We start from the raw sequence: 16,374 nt of genomic DNA, 5'->3' as shown, positions 1-16,374 counted from the left end.
TCAGGAACTGATGGCTTCACTGGTGAATCCTGCCAGACATTTAAAGAATAAATACTTATCCTTCTATAACGCTCCCAAAAAACAGAAAAGGAGGGAAGATTCCTCAGATTATGAGGCCAGCATTGCCCTGATACCAAAATCGGATAAGAACATAAAAGAAAATTACAGGCCAACATCCCTGATGAATAGACATGCAAAAATCGTCATCAAAATATTAGCAAACTGAATTCAACAGTACATTAAAAGGATTGATCATATACCACAATCAAGTGGGATTTATTCTAGGGAAGCAAAGATGGTACAAGACCCACAAATAGATCAATGTGACACACCACATTAACAAAAAGATAAAAATCACGACCATTTCAAGAGATGCAAAAAAAACCCACATTTGACAAAATTCAACGCCTTTTCACGATAAAAACTTTCAACAAACTAGATAAAGCGGGAACGTACCTCAACATAATAAAAGCCATATATGACAAGCCCATAGCTAACATCATACTTAATGGTGAAAAGCTGAACACTCTTCCTCTGAGATCAGAAACAAGACAAGGTTGCCCACACTCACCACTTTCATTCAACATAGTACTGAAAGTTCTAGTGAGGGTAATTAACAAGAAAAAGAAATAAAAGGCATCCAGACTGGAAAGAAAGAAGTAAAATTTTCACTATTTGCAGATGACATATTATATATAGAAAACTCTAGAGACTCCATAAAAAAACTTAGAATAAATTTGATAAAGTTGAAAGATCCAAAATTAATATGTAAAAATCTGCTGCATTTCTATACAATAATAACAAACTATCAGAAAGACAAATGAAGAAAATAATCCCACTTACAAGAGCATGAAAAAAACACTTTTCAATAAATTCAAAATACTTTTGAATAAATAGGAGGTGAAATCTAAACACTGGAAACTATTAAGACATTAATGAAAGAAATGACAGAAGACATAAATATATGGAAAGATATTATGTGCTTATGGATTGGAAAAATTAATATTGTTAAAATGTCCATATTACCCAAAGCAATTTACAGATTCAATGCAATCCCTATAAAAATTTCAATGACATTTTTCACAGAAATAGAAAAAATCCCTAAAATTTGTATCAAACCACAGAAGACCCCAAATAGCTAAAGCAATCTTGAGAAGAAAACAAAGCTGGAGGTGTCACATTTCCTAATTTCAAACTATATTACAAACCTATAATAATCAAAACAGTATGGTACTGGCATAAAAACAGACACATAAATAAATGGAATAGAACAGAGAGCAAAGAAATAAACCCATGGATATATGGTCAATTAGTTTTAGACAAAGGAGCCAAAAATATACAATAGGGAAATAGTCTCTTCAATAAATGGTGCTGAGAAAACTGAACAGCCACATGCAAAAAAAATGAAACTGGATCCTGATCTTATCTTACACCATACACAAAAATCAACTCAAAATGGATTTAAAGACTTCAATATAAGAACTGAAACTGTAAAATGCCTAGAAGGAAATACAAGGGGGTAAGGTCTTGCTGATGATTTTTTTGGGTCTGAGACCAAAAATGAAAGCAACAAAATAAAAAACTAGTGGTACTACATCAAACAAAAAGCTTGTGCACAGCAAAGGAAATCATCAACAAAATGAAAAGGCAACCTAATGAACGGGAGAATATATTTGTAAATCATATCTCTTATAAGGAGTTAATATCCAAAATACATAAAGAGCTCATACAACTGAAGAACTCAGTATCAGAAAAACAAATAACCCTATTAAAAAGTGGGCAGAGGAATTGAATAGACATTTTTCCAAAGACATACACAGGTACATAAAAAGATGCTCAACATCACTAATTATCAGGGAAATGCAAATCAAAATCACCTCACACCTGTTAGGATAGCTATTTTCAAAAAGACAAGATAAATGCTGGCAAAGATGGGGAAAAAAGGGAATCCTTGTTCACTACTGTTGGAAATGTAAACTGGTACAGTCATTATGGAAGACAGTATGGAGTTTCCTCAAAAATTAAAAATAGTTATACTATATGACCCAGCAAGCCCACTTTTGGCTATATATCAAAGAAAATGAAACCATTATCTCAAAGAAGTATCTATATTCCTGTGTTCACTGAAGCATTATTTACAATAGCCAACTGTAACGACCTCAGTGTCCATCAATGGATGAATGAATCAAGGAAGTGGTGTGTGTGTGTGTGTGCGTGTGTGTGTGTGCGCGCGCGCGCGTGTGTGTGTGTGTATACACAATGGAATATTCATCGGTATTAAGAAAAAGAAGGAATTCCTGCCATTTGTGACAACATAGAGGGCATTTACACTAAGTGAAATAAGCCAGACAGATAAAGCCAAATACTGCATGGTATCACATGTGGAACCTAAAAAAAAAGAAGTCAAAGTTATAGAAACAGAGTAGAAAGGTGCCAGAGGCTGGGGGTAGGAAAAACAGAAAGAAGTTGATGAAAGGGTACAAATTTTCAGTTATAAGATGAATAAGGTCTGATGATCTAATGTGTCATATGGTGACTACAGTCAACACTGTGTTGTATAAATGAAATTTGCTAAGAGAGTAGAACTTAAATGTTATCACCAAAAAAGGGTGAAGGGGAGGGTAAATATGTGAGGTGATCGATGTGAATGTGTTAATTAACTTGATGGGGAATTCTTTCACAATGTATACATATATCCAATCATCTTTATGTATATTTTGAATATCTTACAATTTTGTCAATTATACTTCAAAACAACCAACCAACCAAATAACCAAGCTCATTTATTCTAAAGCAATTTTGCGGTATGGAATATGCAGATAGAAATAAAATTGTTGCAAAACATCTTTCTTTAAAAATTTGACTGAACACCTAGTAGGAGCCAGGCACTGTTTTAGGCACTGGATAACCAATGCCTAAAATGTGATAACCAATCCTGACCTGGAATGCCCTGCTCTCTTCCATTAACTTTTATATTGGGTTGTTGGAAAAGTCATGACGCATGTTTGCGACAGATGGCACTAGTTCATTTTTGGAAGTACTACAGTCATTCGCATCTATGTTATTGCTATGTCATTTGACAGCTGACAGTTCTAGCTTCATTCTAAAAAAAAAATTGAGCAGCGATTTGGTTGAGTTTTGGAGATTTTACAACAAGTTGAAGATGGAAGACCAAATTGTGCATTTTTGCCACATTTTACTGTTTTACTTCCATAAAGGGAAGATTGAGTGTCAAGCTTGTGAAAAGTTACATAAAGTTTACGGTGACAATGCTCTCCAAGAATGTCAGTGCCAACGATGGTTCACGAAATTCCGTGCTGGTGATTTTGATCTCAACGACGCTCCTCGGTCAGGGAGGCCCACCGAGGTTGATGACAACAAAATAAAGGTGTTGATTGAGTCAAACCCATGTTACACGACACGAGAGATTGCAGGAACATTGAACATCCATCATTCAAGCGTTCACGACCACCTGAAGAAGCTGGGATACGTAAGCAAGCTCGATATTTGGGTTCCGCATGAACTTAAAGAAGTTCATTTGATGGTGCAAATAAATATCTGCAATATGCTCATTAAACATGAGGAGCACGATCCTTTTTTGAAGCGACTGATAACTGGTGATGAGAAGTGGGTTGTTTACAACAATGTGGTGCGCAAACGGTCTTGGTCCCGACATGAAGATTCGCCTCAAACGACATTGAAATCAGACATTCATCAGAGGAAGGTTGTTCCCTCAGTGTGGTGGGATTTTAAAGCTGTTGTGTTTTTTGAGCTCCTAGCAAGGAAGCAAACAATCAATTTGAATGTGGCCTGTCCGCAATAGACAGTTTGAACGAATCCATCATCCAGAAACGTCCAGAGCTTGTTCATTGTAAAGGAGTTGTGTTCCATTGCGACAACGCGAGACCACACACAAGTTTGATCAAAAGTTATTAGAGCTTGGATGGGATGTGTTGCCACACCCACCATACTCGCCTGACCTTGCACCGTCAGACTTCCACTTGATTCGCTCTCTTCAAAACTCCTTGCGTGGTATAACGTGCAATTCAGGTGAGGCTGTAAATCTGCACCTTGTTCAGTTTTTCACAAATAAAGACAGCACCTTCTCTGAAGGAGTAATTATAAAGCTCACTAAAAGATGTCAAAAGGTTATCAAACAAAACAGCCAATATATCATTGATTGATCTTTGTTCTTTATATAAATAAATGACCTTTGAAAAACAGAGACAAAATGTGTTATGACTTTTCCGACAAGCCAATATAATCCTATCCATACTTTCATGGCACAGTTCAAGCCTCTCCTACTGAATTATTCTAGCACTCATCAATCGATATCTTGCCTCTTCCAACTCCTGGAGTACCAGAATCTATATGTCACAACTTAGCGTTTGATCATACATTAGATTATATTACCTGCCATTATGTCATGGGTACTAACCAGTTTATCTTGCTAACTAACTATCCAGTAATACCACTCCTGAAGGGAGGGATATTATCCCTGCATTATCTGCCAGCGTCCTCATTACCCCAGGGAGAAGAGCACACTGCTGGTGCTCCCTGCCCCATAGGCTCCTATGTATTACCACAGTCCAGAGTTTATTCCTATTGGGCATTTATCGCAATACACTGCATTTTCCTACCTTCTTCACTGGAATACAACTTCCTTGAAGTCAAAACCCTCCTGTATAATGATTTACAATAGCTCACACAGCAAAATGTGAAAAAAGTAGATTACAAAGCAACATGTTCCAAAAAATTCTAATTTTATAAAGGTCATAGCATCAAAAAGTTAACAGTTGTTGTCTCTAGGAATTGGCAGTATAGGTAATCTTAATTATCTTCTTTATGCTTTCCTGTATTTTCCAAATTTCTTAAAATGAACATCTATTAATCTTCTAATTAGGGGTAAAACAGATATTATTTTGAAACCTAACACCCTCAGCCTGGCAAAAGGAAAGGATGAAAAAGCTAATACATCCCAGAAATGGGACCCCCTTACAACATACTCGTACACACTTACATTATGCTGATCATAAAATGTACAGGAGAAAAGCAAAGTTGTTAACTAGCATAATGGAAAAAGTGGAGCAAAAAAATACACTCAGTCTAGTTCAGTCCTAAGTTCCAGGGACAGTAAAAGCACTGTGGTTAAAAGAATGAGTTCTGAACAGAGAGCAGAATGGTAGTTGCCAGGGGCGAGGGGATGGGAAGTTAGTGTTTAATGCATACAGAGAGTCAGTTCTGCAAGATGAAAAGAATTCTGCAGGTGACAGTGGTGATGGCATTACCACAATGTCAATGTACTTAATGCCATTTAACTGTACATTTGAAAATGGATAAGATAGTAAGTTTTATGTCATATGTATTTTACCACAATTTTTTTAAAAAGAAAAAGAAACGAATGGGCTCTAAGATCAAATGTCCCTCACTACCTATTGCTTGTGTGGCCATGAGTAAGTCCCTCACTTCTGTTTCATATGAAGATTAATTAATTCATATAAAACACTTAAACACTGTCACGCATACATTAAGTGAGCAATGTTAGTTATCATCATCTTTATTAATAATGCATGCAAGAGTGCCAAGTTCTGCAAGATTGCATAGAGGCAAGGAGGGGTCAAAGGTTGGGTTACTTTGCCCTGTCACCTGGACAACTGAGCTATAAAGAAACTACTTAGATGGCAGCATGGCTTTCGAGTTCTGACCTGAAAGGGGGAGGGAGGAAGGGTGGGAAGGAAAGGTCTACCTGGAGCCCCAGCTGGCTGGCAGGCTGGCTGTCCTATCCAACCACCAAACCACAGTTCACTGCAGTGGTGACATGAGCTTATCCCTTGAGTAGTATGTGACACAAACTGCTGTTTCTGGATTCAGCTCTCTTCTGTATTCTGCTTTTCACTTTGTTGTGCACAACAGCAGGGTGAGGTTTATTTTAAAGGAATTTAAAGGATTTATTCATTAAAGGAATGAAAAACTTTACCTACAAGTTTGATTCTGGGTTTTGTTTTGTTCTTTCATAAAAACATTATAAGGACTATATAATGCTCACTGAGGAAATGAGAGACATGCTGGGGGTGACATGGCTTATTATCCTTTCCCTAATTATGGCAGATCAGATGGGAATCCTGGCCTAGGGACTTAATCTTTCAACTCTAAGCAGCTCTGTGTATGTTACTATTTCTTCACATATATCTCCCTGGGATAATATAAGATATAAGTAGAATGCAACAGGAAAGTGTCTACTAGCCACTGGCTGCTCAACACCAGTTGGCTAGACAGTACATGAGTTAGCAAGACAACAAAGAGCATGGCATAAACTCTGGAGACCAAGGCATGAAGGACAAGGTTTTAATCATCAATTCAATGCGTAGATTATGTTTTAATCATTTGAGAAGCTCCTAAAATTCTAAAAGGTTCTTTAAATTCATTTTTGAAACTTAGAATAATTTAAACGCCTTCCTTCTTCTTTTAGTAACTCAAGACGTAAACCTTCAAGGAAATATAAAGGCACATCAGGGCCAAACGAATGCAAGGGAAAGAAAAAGACCCGAGAGAACATATGCACATAGACGCAGACTGCCACAAAAACCACCTCCACCTCTCAGAAGAGTATCACATGTTATTTTAAAATATACCAATAGACTTGCAATTTTATTGCCTCTATTAGTCTGCAATTATTTTTAATAATCTTATACTTAATTTAGTTAAAATCTACCCTTTTTGGATATGTAATGAAAAACTCAGTGACACCAACTATATCTCATTCCCTCTGGGAAATGCCTGGAGATGCCATTTTTAGTTCCAATACAATGAAGCTTGGTATTGCATTCTCTAGATACTGTATACAACTAATTAGTATTATGTATATTTCAATAATAGGAAAAGCAACAATGCACATTATGAAAGTCAACTTTCAGGAAGACACATTAGCTAGAATAGTTTTTATCACTGAGAGCTTCAGTCAGCTGGAAAATTAAGTATTTATGCCAGGCAATTTGGCCTTGTGACCCAGCTAAAAGCAAAGTTTAAATTTATCCATGCAAATGAATAGCAACTGATGATGAAACTGAAGAAACTCTTAATTGAAATTGCTCATCAGCAGATAAACTAAGACAAAAAAAGAGAGCGCATTATATAAACAACCTGAAGACAAAGGCCAAGTTTGATCTCAACAGAAATGGAAAGTGGTTTATATATGTAAAGTCTAGCATCCTAATGCCCAAATGTGCAAATATTTAAGACCTGGCTTATGGACAGAAACTCAGCTTGGGTCTTAGGCTAGATCTGCCTGCTCTGCAACCAGCCTGCGGGCAGGGTGCTCACCCAGGTGCACGACCCAAGCACTAAATGGGCTTCCAGGCTCTTCACTGATGATCAGGTGCTGGCAGCAGTCTTGGCTCTGTCCCTTGGATGTTTCCTCTGGAGGATGAAGTTGGCAATGAATCCTTTCTCCACCACATCCCCACCCTCCACAGCTACCAGTGGCATAAAAAGTCATCCTTCTTACATTTAAGGGCCTTGGAGGGTCAGAGATCTCTCCCATCTTGTGCTATGCGGCCCATTCTCTCTCCACAAGATGGCTACCATCAATTAGTTTATCACTGCATAAGAGGTTTTTGCCATCTGAATACCACTGATTGTGTCCAAAGGAGTCACACCAAGACATCACAAGACAGCCCCTTCTGAGATCAGTCTGGATGAGCAGTTTGAACAAAGCCTGCTGCCCTCATGCCTTCTGCTGTTAGTTATACCACTGTTCTTCAACTCTCACCGACCAGCCAGGGGGACCACCACAGGGGTATGAGTGCAAGACACAGACCCAGAAATGAAGGAACTATGGAGCAGGAAAGGATGTTGGTTTGTACGTGAACTGAACCACGCTCCGTGCACCTTGGTGCAACCAGTGGCAAAAACAGTGAGAAAAAGAGAAGAAAAGCTATGAGGAAAAAGGGAACTAAAAGGATATTCCTTTCTTATTCTTCCTGTCTAGTAGCTGAGTATTTTCAGAGTTGGGAGGCAGTGCTAGCCCTCTCCTGGAGGCATTTAACCAAAGGCTGGCTATCTGCTAGTTGGGAATGTGGAAGCACAAGAGAAGCTGGAAGTCTTCACTCTGTATTCACTCAAGGTGCACAAAGACTGTCCCGCAATTCCTGGGCAGAGGTGCTTCAAGGGAATTGATGTCCAGATGTTCAACCTCCATACGTGCCCTTACCTAAGAACTGACAGGTCCAAGGGCCGGCCGAGTGGCTCAGTTGGTTAAGAGCTTGCTCATGAGTGCGAGCTCTGAGCAACAGCGGTTCAAGTCCCGGCCCGAGCTGACCTGCCGCTGAGCCACCAATAGGTGGCAGGATGGCTCAGCTAAAAAAAAAAAAAACAAAAAAAGAACTGACAGGTCCAAGAATGCTCCTGCATTGAAAATGTCATGCTATCCCTTTTTTCCCACTTTTGCAATCATCCTTCTGCTACTTATTATTATTATCTTTTTAAAGATACACCTTGTACCATCCTGAATTATAGTATAGTACTCTTGCCCTGAAGTGTAAAAATCTTCAGGGCACCAAAAGAAGGTAGGTTTAGAAATGCAGTACTGCATCGGTGGAGCCTCTTTTAATTAAGGCACTATTAACCTGCATGAGTTTCCCTGTTTCAGTTAAGGGAAAGACTTGACATTAGAAGCAGGGTCTTCGGGCCATTTCTCCCACACTGGGATACTCTGATTTCAGATCATTGTAGAGTGAGGTGGTAGAGATGCTAAACTTTAACTACTTTTGCTTCTTCTGTTGCTCATCTCTCAAGTCGTATTTATAATGTACCAAAATTGTCAAGCTCCAAATCTTATCTTAGATTTTTACTATCTTAGATTTAGAATTCAAAAATGGGGAAGTTGTCACAGTGACATATGCTAGTATGTTTATCTGAATCCAAAAATACCATCACACTCCAGACAGTCAGTTGACCTGGGATGCGGCTGGGTGCGGTCTGGCCCTCTGGTTATGTGGCAGGCATTCTGCATCACGTAAATGAGCTAAATCTGAAATTTTGAGGGACAAATTTTAAAGTTCCATGGTAAGATAAAATCATTTCATCAAAAAAGTATTATATTGGCAAAGATGTGTTTCAGTGAAAACTATTTCAATTTTGTCAACACTGCAAGGTATACCTGAGTGAGAGGAAATAGTTAATGAATCAGGAGTTAAGAGTCCTAGTATAGCTTCTCTGGTACGTTTTCTGCGACTCCAATAGAAGGTAACAAGACTTTTTGCAAGTTAGGGATTCCCAAATTTTTGTTTTCAATAACATTGAAGGAAGTCCTCATTGAGTTGTCAGCTTATGGGTCATAAAAAATTATTTTTGATAATACATTATTGTCTGATTTTTGGGACACAGTTGGGAAAAGGTCAAAGAATTGAATAATATTACTAGATAAAAACACAGAACTCCTACTCCCATCTGTCTATTAAGATGAGCAATCTATTAAAAAATAAGAGCATAATTCTTACTGAAAATCCTGTCTCGTTCTAGTGGTAGGTGATATTCATACTCAGATATCTAAACCCAACTGAAACAATCAATTTTACAAATAACATTTTACCTTTTATGTTAATAGTTTCTTAAATTGTGTGATGTTTGCTATTTTGACTATTCAATTACTAGTATTTTTAGCAATAACTTGGTGCAAAGAATGTTTTAATACTAAAGTCTTATGGTCACAGGACATAAATTTAAACTTTTTAATTTTTATATGTGTTTTTGTGATCGCAAAGTATGATAAGGTAATCCATAAAAGACCTTCAAAGATAAAAAATTAAGTTAAGATAATATTCTATAGCAAATATGTGTTAAAGGAGCAAATGAAACTATAAACTTTTCAACTCGTACAGAACAGTTTGCTCTTGTATCCAAATTTCTATGGTATTTGGTTCCACTGGAAAACTTTAAAGGAGTGATATAACATTTTCATTTTAAAATGCCAGTATTTATAATATATCAGACCTTCTGCATCTCTTATAATAACTCAACACTAAGATTCTATGACCCTAAGATTTTTAGCAAAAACAGGGTCAGCACTTGCATGGCCCTGGGCACAAGTGCCTACTCAAATTTTGTACCTAGGTGCCTCGCTCATTTCACCCTGGTGCTGGCCCTGGTTTCCAAAGTCACTAAGTATGAACACTCATGACCTAACCTCTGAGTGAGTCCTGCTGAAAAATCCTAAAGGGATGGGACTGATGAGGAGGAAGAAAACAGGGGAAGCATAGGACAATGGGATTATGAGATTAGAGTCCTTTAACAAAAAGACAATAGGAGTAAGCAAATAAGAAATAAAGGTTTGAAACTATTAACCAGTATCAGTATTAATTCTGAGCTGGGAATCCGTTTGATAAAAGCTTCAATCATAGAGAGATTAGGATTAAATTCCAGTTATGTAAGGTATTCTTTTCATGTAGCATAATCCAAGATTTGGTAACATAATCCTGCCCAAAACAGATTGAGAGAAAAGTTTTGGAAATCTTTTTAGAAAAAAAGCAAAACAAAATGTGTAGTATTTGGCAGTGGAGAGGGGGTGGGGGGGACGGGGGCAAGTGAGCCTGTCTGGCGAAGGTGCTGCTGAGTGCTGAGGTCCAGGATGACAAATGCCCAGAGAAGATATTCTGACTTTCCTTCCAGATTAAGACAAAATCACACCTAGACCATACCTGGCAGATAAGCATCTATCATGAGTTATTAAACACCATGTGTTTTGAATAATGATACTACACCACCAAACTGTATCATCACAAAGAAGAGGCAATAATTTTAGAAAAACTTGGGACGGGACCCCAGTTCAGTGTCGAGCTGTGAGGCTCTGGCCTGCGGAATGCTCACACGCCCTACTCTGATCTGGCACGCTCCTCACGTCGACAGAGATGTCTTGAAAAGCTATGGTTTAATATTCAATTTCCTCCACTACTTCTAAGACTTAATAAGATACTAGGAATGTGAAGCTATGGGAAGAGCTGGCTAAAAGGTACGTATACCACGCTGTAACTAAGATTTACCCACACAGACGCACAGAAAGGACCTGAAGTGAAGTGTTTGGATTATTAACTCTAACAGAAAGTGTGATGGGAGATTTTAAAAAGTGACTTCACTTTGAATTAAAATGCAATTAAAGCTATGATATCATTATTTTCTAAGTTTTAACCTACTTTATTTTGGAGTGGGTAGAAGGAGACAGATATTGGAAGGGTCAATACCAAAAATTACTTTTAAAAATTTGCTCTAATTGTCATTTGCTCTCAAGATACTCTGGTACTTTAAATCTCTTGTATTGCCCTGCATTTACACTTTTTGATTGCATTTCTGCTGCCTATGAGAAGAGATCCTACGACAGTGTCCAAAGAATATTTCCAAATGCTAGATGATTTCCTTTTAATCCACACTAATAAATATTCTTCCAGAATGTTAGTCTTTTATAAAACCTCAGTCAAGAACACTTTCCAAAAATATTACTTCCCCTGCAGCTCTCTCTCTCTGATTTTTTTCAGTCAGTGCTATAGATATGTTTCAAAATATTCCATGGTGCCCTTTCAACCCAAACAGCTCTTTCAATAACTTTATTTAATTATGATTCAGCATAGCATTTATTTGCACAAATAGTTCTGCATCTAAAAATAAAAGTTAAAACATTCTTCTAGAGAAAGAGAGTATCTTTCAAAGTATAACAGGTATGATCCCACATACCGTTATTTCCTGTCTTTCAAAAGAATGGTTAGTCTCCATTTGGACAGGATGCTTGCTGTAGACACAAACTAGAGAGACTGGTGGTCACCAGTCTGAACAAGCTTATGACACCACCAACTAAATCTGACACCCAGTGAGATAATAAGAGATGGTAGGAGACAGACTCCAGCAAGTACTTTCCACAATGGCCAAAAAGACTGAACCACGTCTGAGGTTTTTGCACAAAGTCAGCCTTAGACTGATGTGGTACCAATTCTAACAGTGGGTTTCATTCATTAGCAGGTTGTGAAACCAATTTAATGAGCTGAAATCACCATTAATTTAACATAACAGAAAATATCATTTGTTGTAACGATGAGTATTCTTTTGTGAAACTGGTTTTAATTTAAGCACACATACATATTTGCATCCTGGATCACAATGGTGAATATGTTTACTAAGGGTTTGAACAATGCTGACTCTGTAGAATATGAATAAATATTAATTTTTGTCCTGAAAATTTTCAGTTCCAAAGGGACTAAAATGTATAATTAACATCTTATTTAAGAACACATACATTTGGTTTGTTCTGATGAATCTTAATAGAAATAGGATTACAGCCCTAGATCTTCTGATTCTTAGGTGTGATTAGCTGTTAATAATAATACAGAGTATACTAACAAACCAGAGACTATCCAAGACATTTTACATAGATTATCTTGTTAATCGCTCAATATACCTGTTAGGAATAAATTATTCTAATTTTACATAGGAGGAAACCGTACTCAGAAAGGTATGGCAACTAGGGTCTCACAGACAGGAAGTGGCAGGGCTGGGATAAATCCCACCTCATCCAGCTACAGAGTTTAGCTGAATTACTCTCCACACAGTAGGATCACAAAGTATCTGTTTAAAATGAATGCTTCTGGGATTAGCTCCTTGGAAATTGCATTCAGGAAATTTCAGATGACATTACCCCAAGCAGAGAACAGGGGCATTAGGAAAATGCCAAACTGGGCATATCACCAGTTGAAAGGATTTCAAGCACCAGAGTGAAAATGTTTAGAGTGACTATACTTCTCAGTGCAGGAAAGCCCTTGGAGTACTCCCAGGTTGCAGACGATATTGCAAAATTTACAAAGGTAACATCCAGGCAGGCTCTTTAGCAGCTCAGGACTCGCACGTTTTTACATTTTCATCATTCTAGTTGGTTAAAGGTCATGTTAGAAGAACTGAGAGGACTTTACTCAGAATTCTAGCCTGACTGACCTCAGGGTGGTGATGAGGACTGCTATTTTAAAGGGAATCCAAGGATTTACATAATAATTGATTTTGCCATTCCCTGCCCTCCTTCCCAAAATCAGTTCCACCTGCACAACTAAGCAGAGACAAACTCCAAATATATCATATTTCTAACGTACCACACTTACAAATTTAAACTGCAAAAACTTGCTCTGTGTACAGAAGTCTAAGTGAAATATATTCTACACTGAGAGGAGTCTGATCTTTCTGAAGGAATTTCTAGTTAATTCTATGGGGCATACAATGTGGTTTGACAACAGGAAAAAGAGCATTTTCTTTTCCTATTTTTTTTTACAATGAAAAGTCACATTAAAGCCATACTAAATAGCATAAAGCATGGTTCAAATTCTGTCAGGAAAACCAAATATAAGATTTTTCCCAATTTGATTCTCAAAAGTTTCCATTAGCATTTGCAGTGCATCATTTGTATGCCAACATTGAGATTCCCTTCCAAAGGATATATGCCGCAACACATATCCGCTTATTGTTATATTACAGAATTAGTAGTTAATTTACCATTCCAATACATTTTCTCAGGATGCTCCAGATACTGAAGTCATTTCTGGAAAACATTGGGGAGGGCAAGCTTGTTCTGAAAGAAAAGGAAAAAAAAAAGATTTAATTTTAATGTTATTGACATTGGGAGGGAAAAGCTATTGTCATTAAACATGAGAGCCACAGGTATACATGCATATATCTTTAAAATGTGCGTCACAGATAAGGTAAAACAGAGTCACTCTGGGGTTGTAACCCTGTTCGCTGCTATTTTTGCCCCTGAAAAGTTTCATAGCAGACCAGCTGGCCCTATGTTTTCAGTATTGTTCTCATTTGAAAGCGCCCAGGTCTCCCTGGCTGGTGTCTAGCTGTTTGGACCACCTCAGAGGGAGGCTGTCATTTCATGTGCTGGCATATCTGACCCTGTTGTTTGGTTTATGACATACCTGCCATGCTCTGATACTTAATAAATTATTTTACTCTAGCTGCTGAATAATGTAAACAAAATGCCATCACAGAGCCCAGCTGAAGGTTGTCAAGGAACTAAGTGGGAAAACACAAACAAACTATGAAAGGCAAAGTAAAATTTAGGCCCTGCATCGCGTACATTAGGCCTTTCCCAAAGACAGTGACCCTGAACAAAATTTAGCAACTCTGGATAATTGAAAAACCCATTACAAGTTAACCTCTACAAAAGGAGCATTTTCAAAGCCTCTGCACAGGTTTAGAGGCAGCCAGAAGGTGTGGCTGTCTGAGGCAGCGAGTCTCTGGCTGAAAGGAGCGCACCGCTGAGCTCAGGCATCCTGAGCCAGGTGAGGCCTGCAGGGAACCCACCCCTTCCGCAGAGCACAAGCTCAGCACAACGGGGGTTGAGGGGAGTGAGAGGTAGCCAGACCAGTTTTCTAAAATCTCATTATAATGTATTCTTTTCTGTTACCTTAGGTTATAGCAAAGGATGCTGGTTTTCCAGCTGCCGTTTGAAAAATACCCATGTAACCAAAATATTAAAGAAAATATTTAAAAAATAAAATTTACCTTCTAAAGAACCTCTGTTCTATAAACTAAGTTAATTAATTTGAGTTATAGAAGTTAAGAAAATTTTAAGGCTCTAAATAAATAATATTCTTAAACCCTCCATGGTAAAATTCTTTTTTTTTTTTTTCTTTTTCCATGGTAAAATTCTTGATTGCTTTTTCTTTTTTAGGAACACTCACTGCTCATTTGGCAGATCTGTCATCTAACCAATCTGCTGGATAAGTGGCCACAGATGGTATTTAAATCACATTCTCCCCAATCTAAGACTATCAATCTCTGTGACTTGAACAATGGAACACAGGGATAGGATGCCACTATCTACTATTTGCACATAAAATGCAGTTTTAGAGATGTATATACTCTAAATTTTTCATCTCCTGTCTATGAATATGAAAGTCAGTCAGAAATGTAACATACACCTAGGAAGTTATGTGCCTGAACAAGTTTTGTAAAGACGGAATAAGGTGCTGTAATTCCCACCAACAAATGCTTAAAATGTATATGTTACTATTCTGGTTAAAGGCAAGAGCAGCAGAAGGACAAGAAAAGCAAGAAATATTTTGGAAGCAAGAAAGCAGAAGAGACATTCAAGCTTTATTTCTATTCTCAATTTAGAAATCAGCACAGATTGCCAGCCAAGAATTACAACCAGGAATATTCTATATTCATTTTTATGCACATAGCTCTTAGTGGTGTTTTATGAAAATGTAGTAGTCACTCATTTACCAGGAGGCCAGATTATCTGCAACATTAATTATCTATTGTAGGACACAATCAGAACACAGAGGTGAAAGGGACTGTGAAAGGTAAAGGACCATCACAAAGCCCATGCTGTTTTCTTGTGCAGGACACACACAGCCAAACTCAAGCCCTCCTCCCTCCGACCACATGTGTGCAATAAACTGATCAGATGCAGCAAGAGAAACATGGGCCTAACCCAGAGGACAAACACAATGCAGAAGTCAGCATAGTAATGATCTCAGGGTTCCTGACTGCAGCTTAATTCAATGCAAAAATAGGCCGCCCAAAAAGGGGAGGTGCAGTCTCAGACTGACAAAAGGAGAAGAGCAGCCAGAACATTCCCAAGGGCAACTCGGCCGTGGTCAGAGCAGAGTAGGATTCAGATCCACAGGCCACTTTAAAAAGGAACCTTAACACTCCTACCCGGGAGGACTTATCATAGGTTAGGCAAAGGTGTCTGGAAAACAAGCCAGGCAATGGCTCAAGGAAATGTATAGTCTAGAAGAAATAAAAGAAACTCACGGTCTGGGGAACAGTGGACATGAGCGAGGTCTTGGGGTAATAGAGGATGGGGCCAGGGGTGTAGGAGTAATAATACCTCCATAACCCCACACCACCACCACCACCACCAGCATTCCCTATGTGCCTATGCCTGCTTCGTTTTTCTCCACAGCATTGATCAACATGTGACATGCTGTAGGGTCTCTTATTTGCTGGTGCCCCTCAAAACGGTAGGCAAGCGCCCTGAGAAGTCGTGTTTCATCTACTGCTGTAACCCTGTTGCCTAGGACAATGGCTAATACAAAGAAGGAGTTTATTTGTTGAATGAACTTTGGAGTTTATTTGTTGAATGAACTTTGGAATTTATAAGGCCTTTTAAAACACATTATCTCTTTCAGTAAGAATTTGGTTTAGTCTGTGCCACTCAAGAGATAAGGATTGGACCATTGATGGAAGTTATAGGACAGCTAACACTGAGCCCTGTGTTATAATTCATTCCAAAAATGGGAGAAGAGAGAGTCTTATTAAGGAAGGGTTTCAAACAGAGACTGGAAGATCCCTTTCAGTCATGACCCAAAAAGGCAATCCTGCACTGGGAAG

The 16,374-nt window shown here is 38.2% G+C and overlaps 1 protein-coding gene across 7 annotated transcripts in view; it reads right to left on the bottom strand.

Annotated features, from left to right (window-relative positions):
* OSBPL1A (oxysterol binding protein like 1A) overlaps positions 1-16,374 on the bottom strand; it is a 222,336-nt gene that overhangs the window by 21,149 nt on the left and 184,813 nt on the right. For all 7 annotated transcript variants that reach the window (XM_019656152.1, XM_019656153.1, XM_019656154.1 and 4 more), the window contains one exon: positions 13,519-13,594. In XM_019656152.1, the coding sequence (XP_019511697.1) occupies positions 13,519-13,594 (76 nt within the window). The remainder of the gene's footprint in view (positions 1-13,518; positions 13,595-16,374) is intronic.

The sequence above is a fragment of the Hipposideros armiger genome, unplaced genomic scaffold (assembly GCF_001890085.2).
Source record: "Hipposideros armiger isolate ML-2016 unplaced genomic scaffold, ASM189008v1 scaffold_255, whole genome shotgun sequence".
Taxonomy (NCBI): domain Eukaryota; kingdom Metazoa; phylum Chordata; class Mammalia; order Chiroptera; family Hipposideridae; genus Hipposideros; species Hipposideros armiger.
The sequence above is the reverse complement of the archived record's forward strand: the minus strand, read 5'-3'. Positions and strand labels throughout refer to the sequence as shown.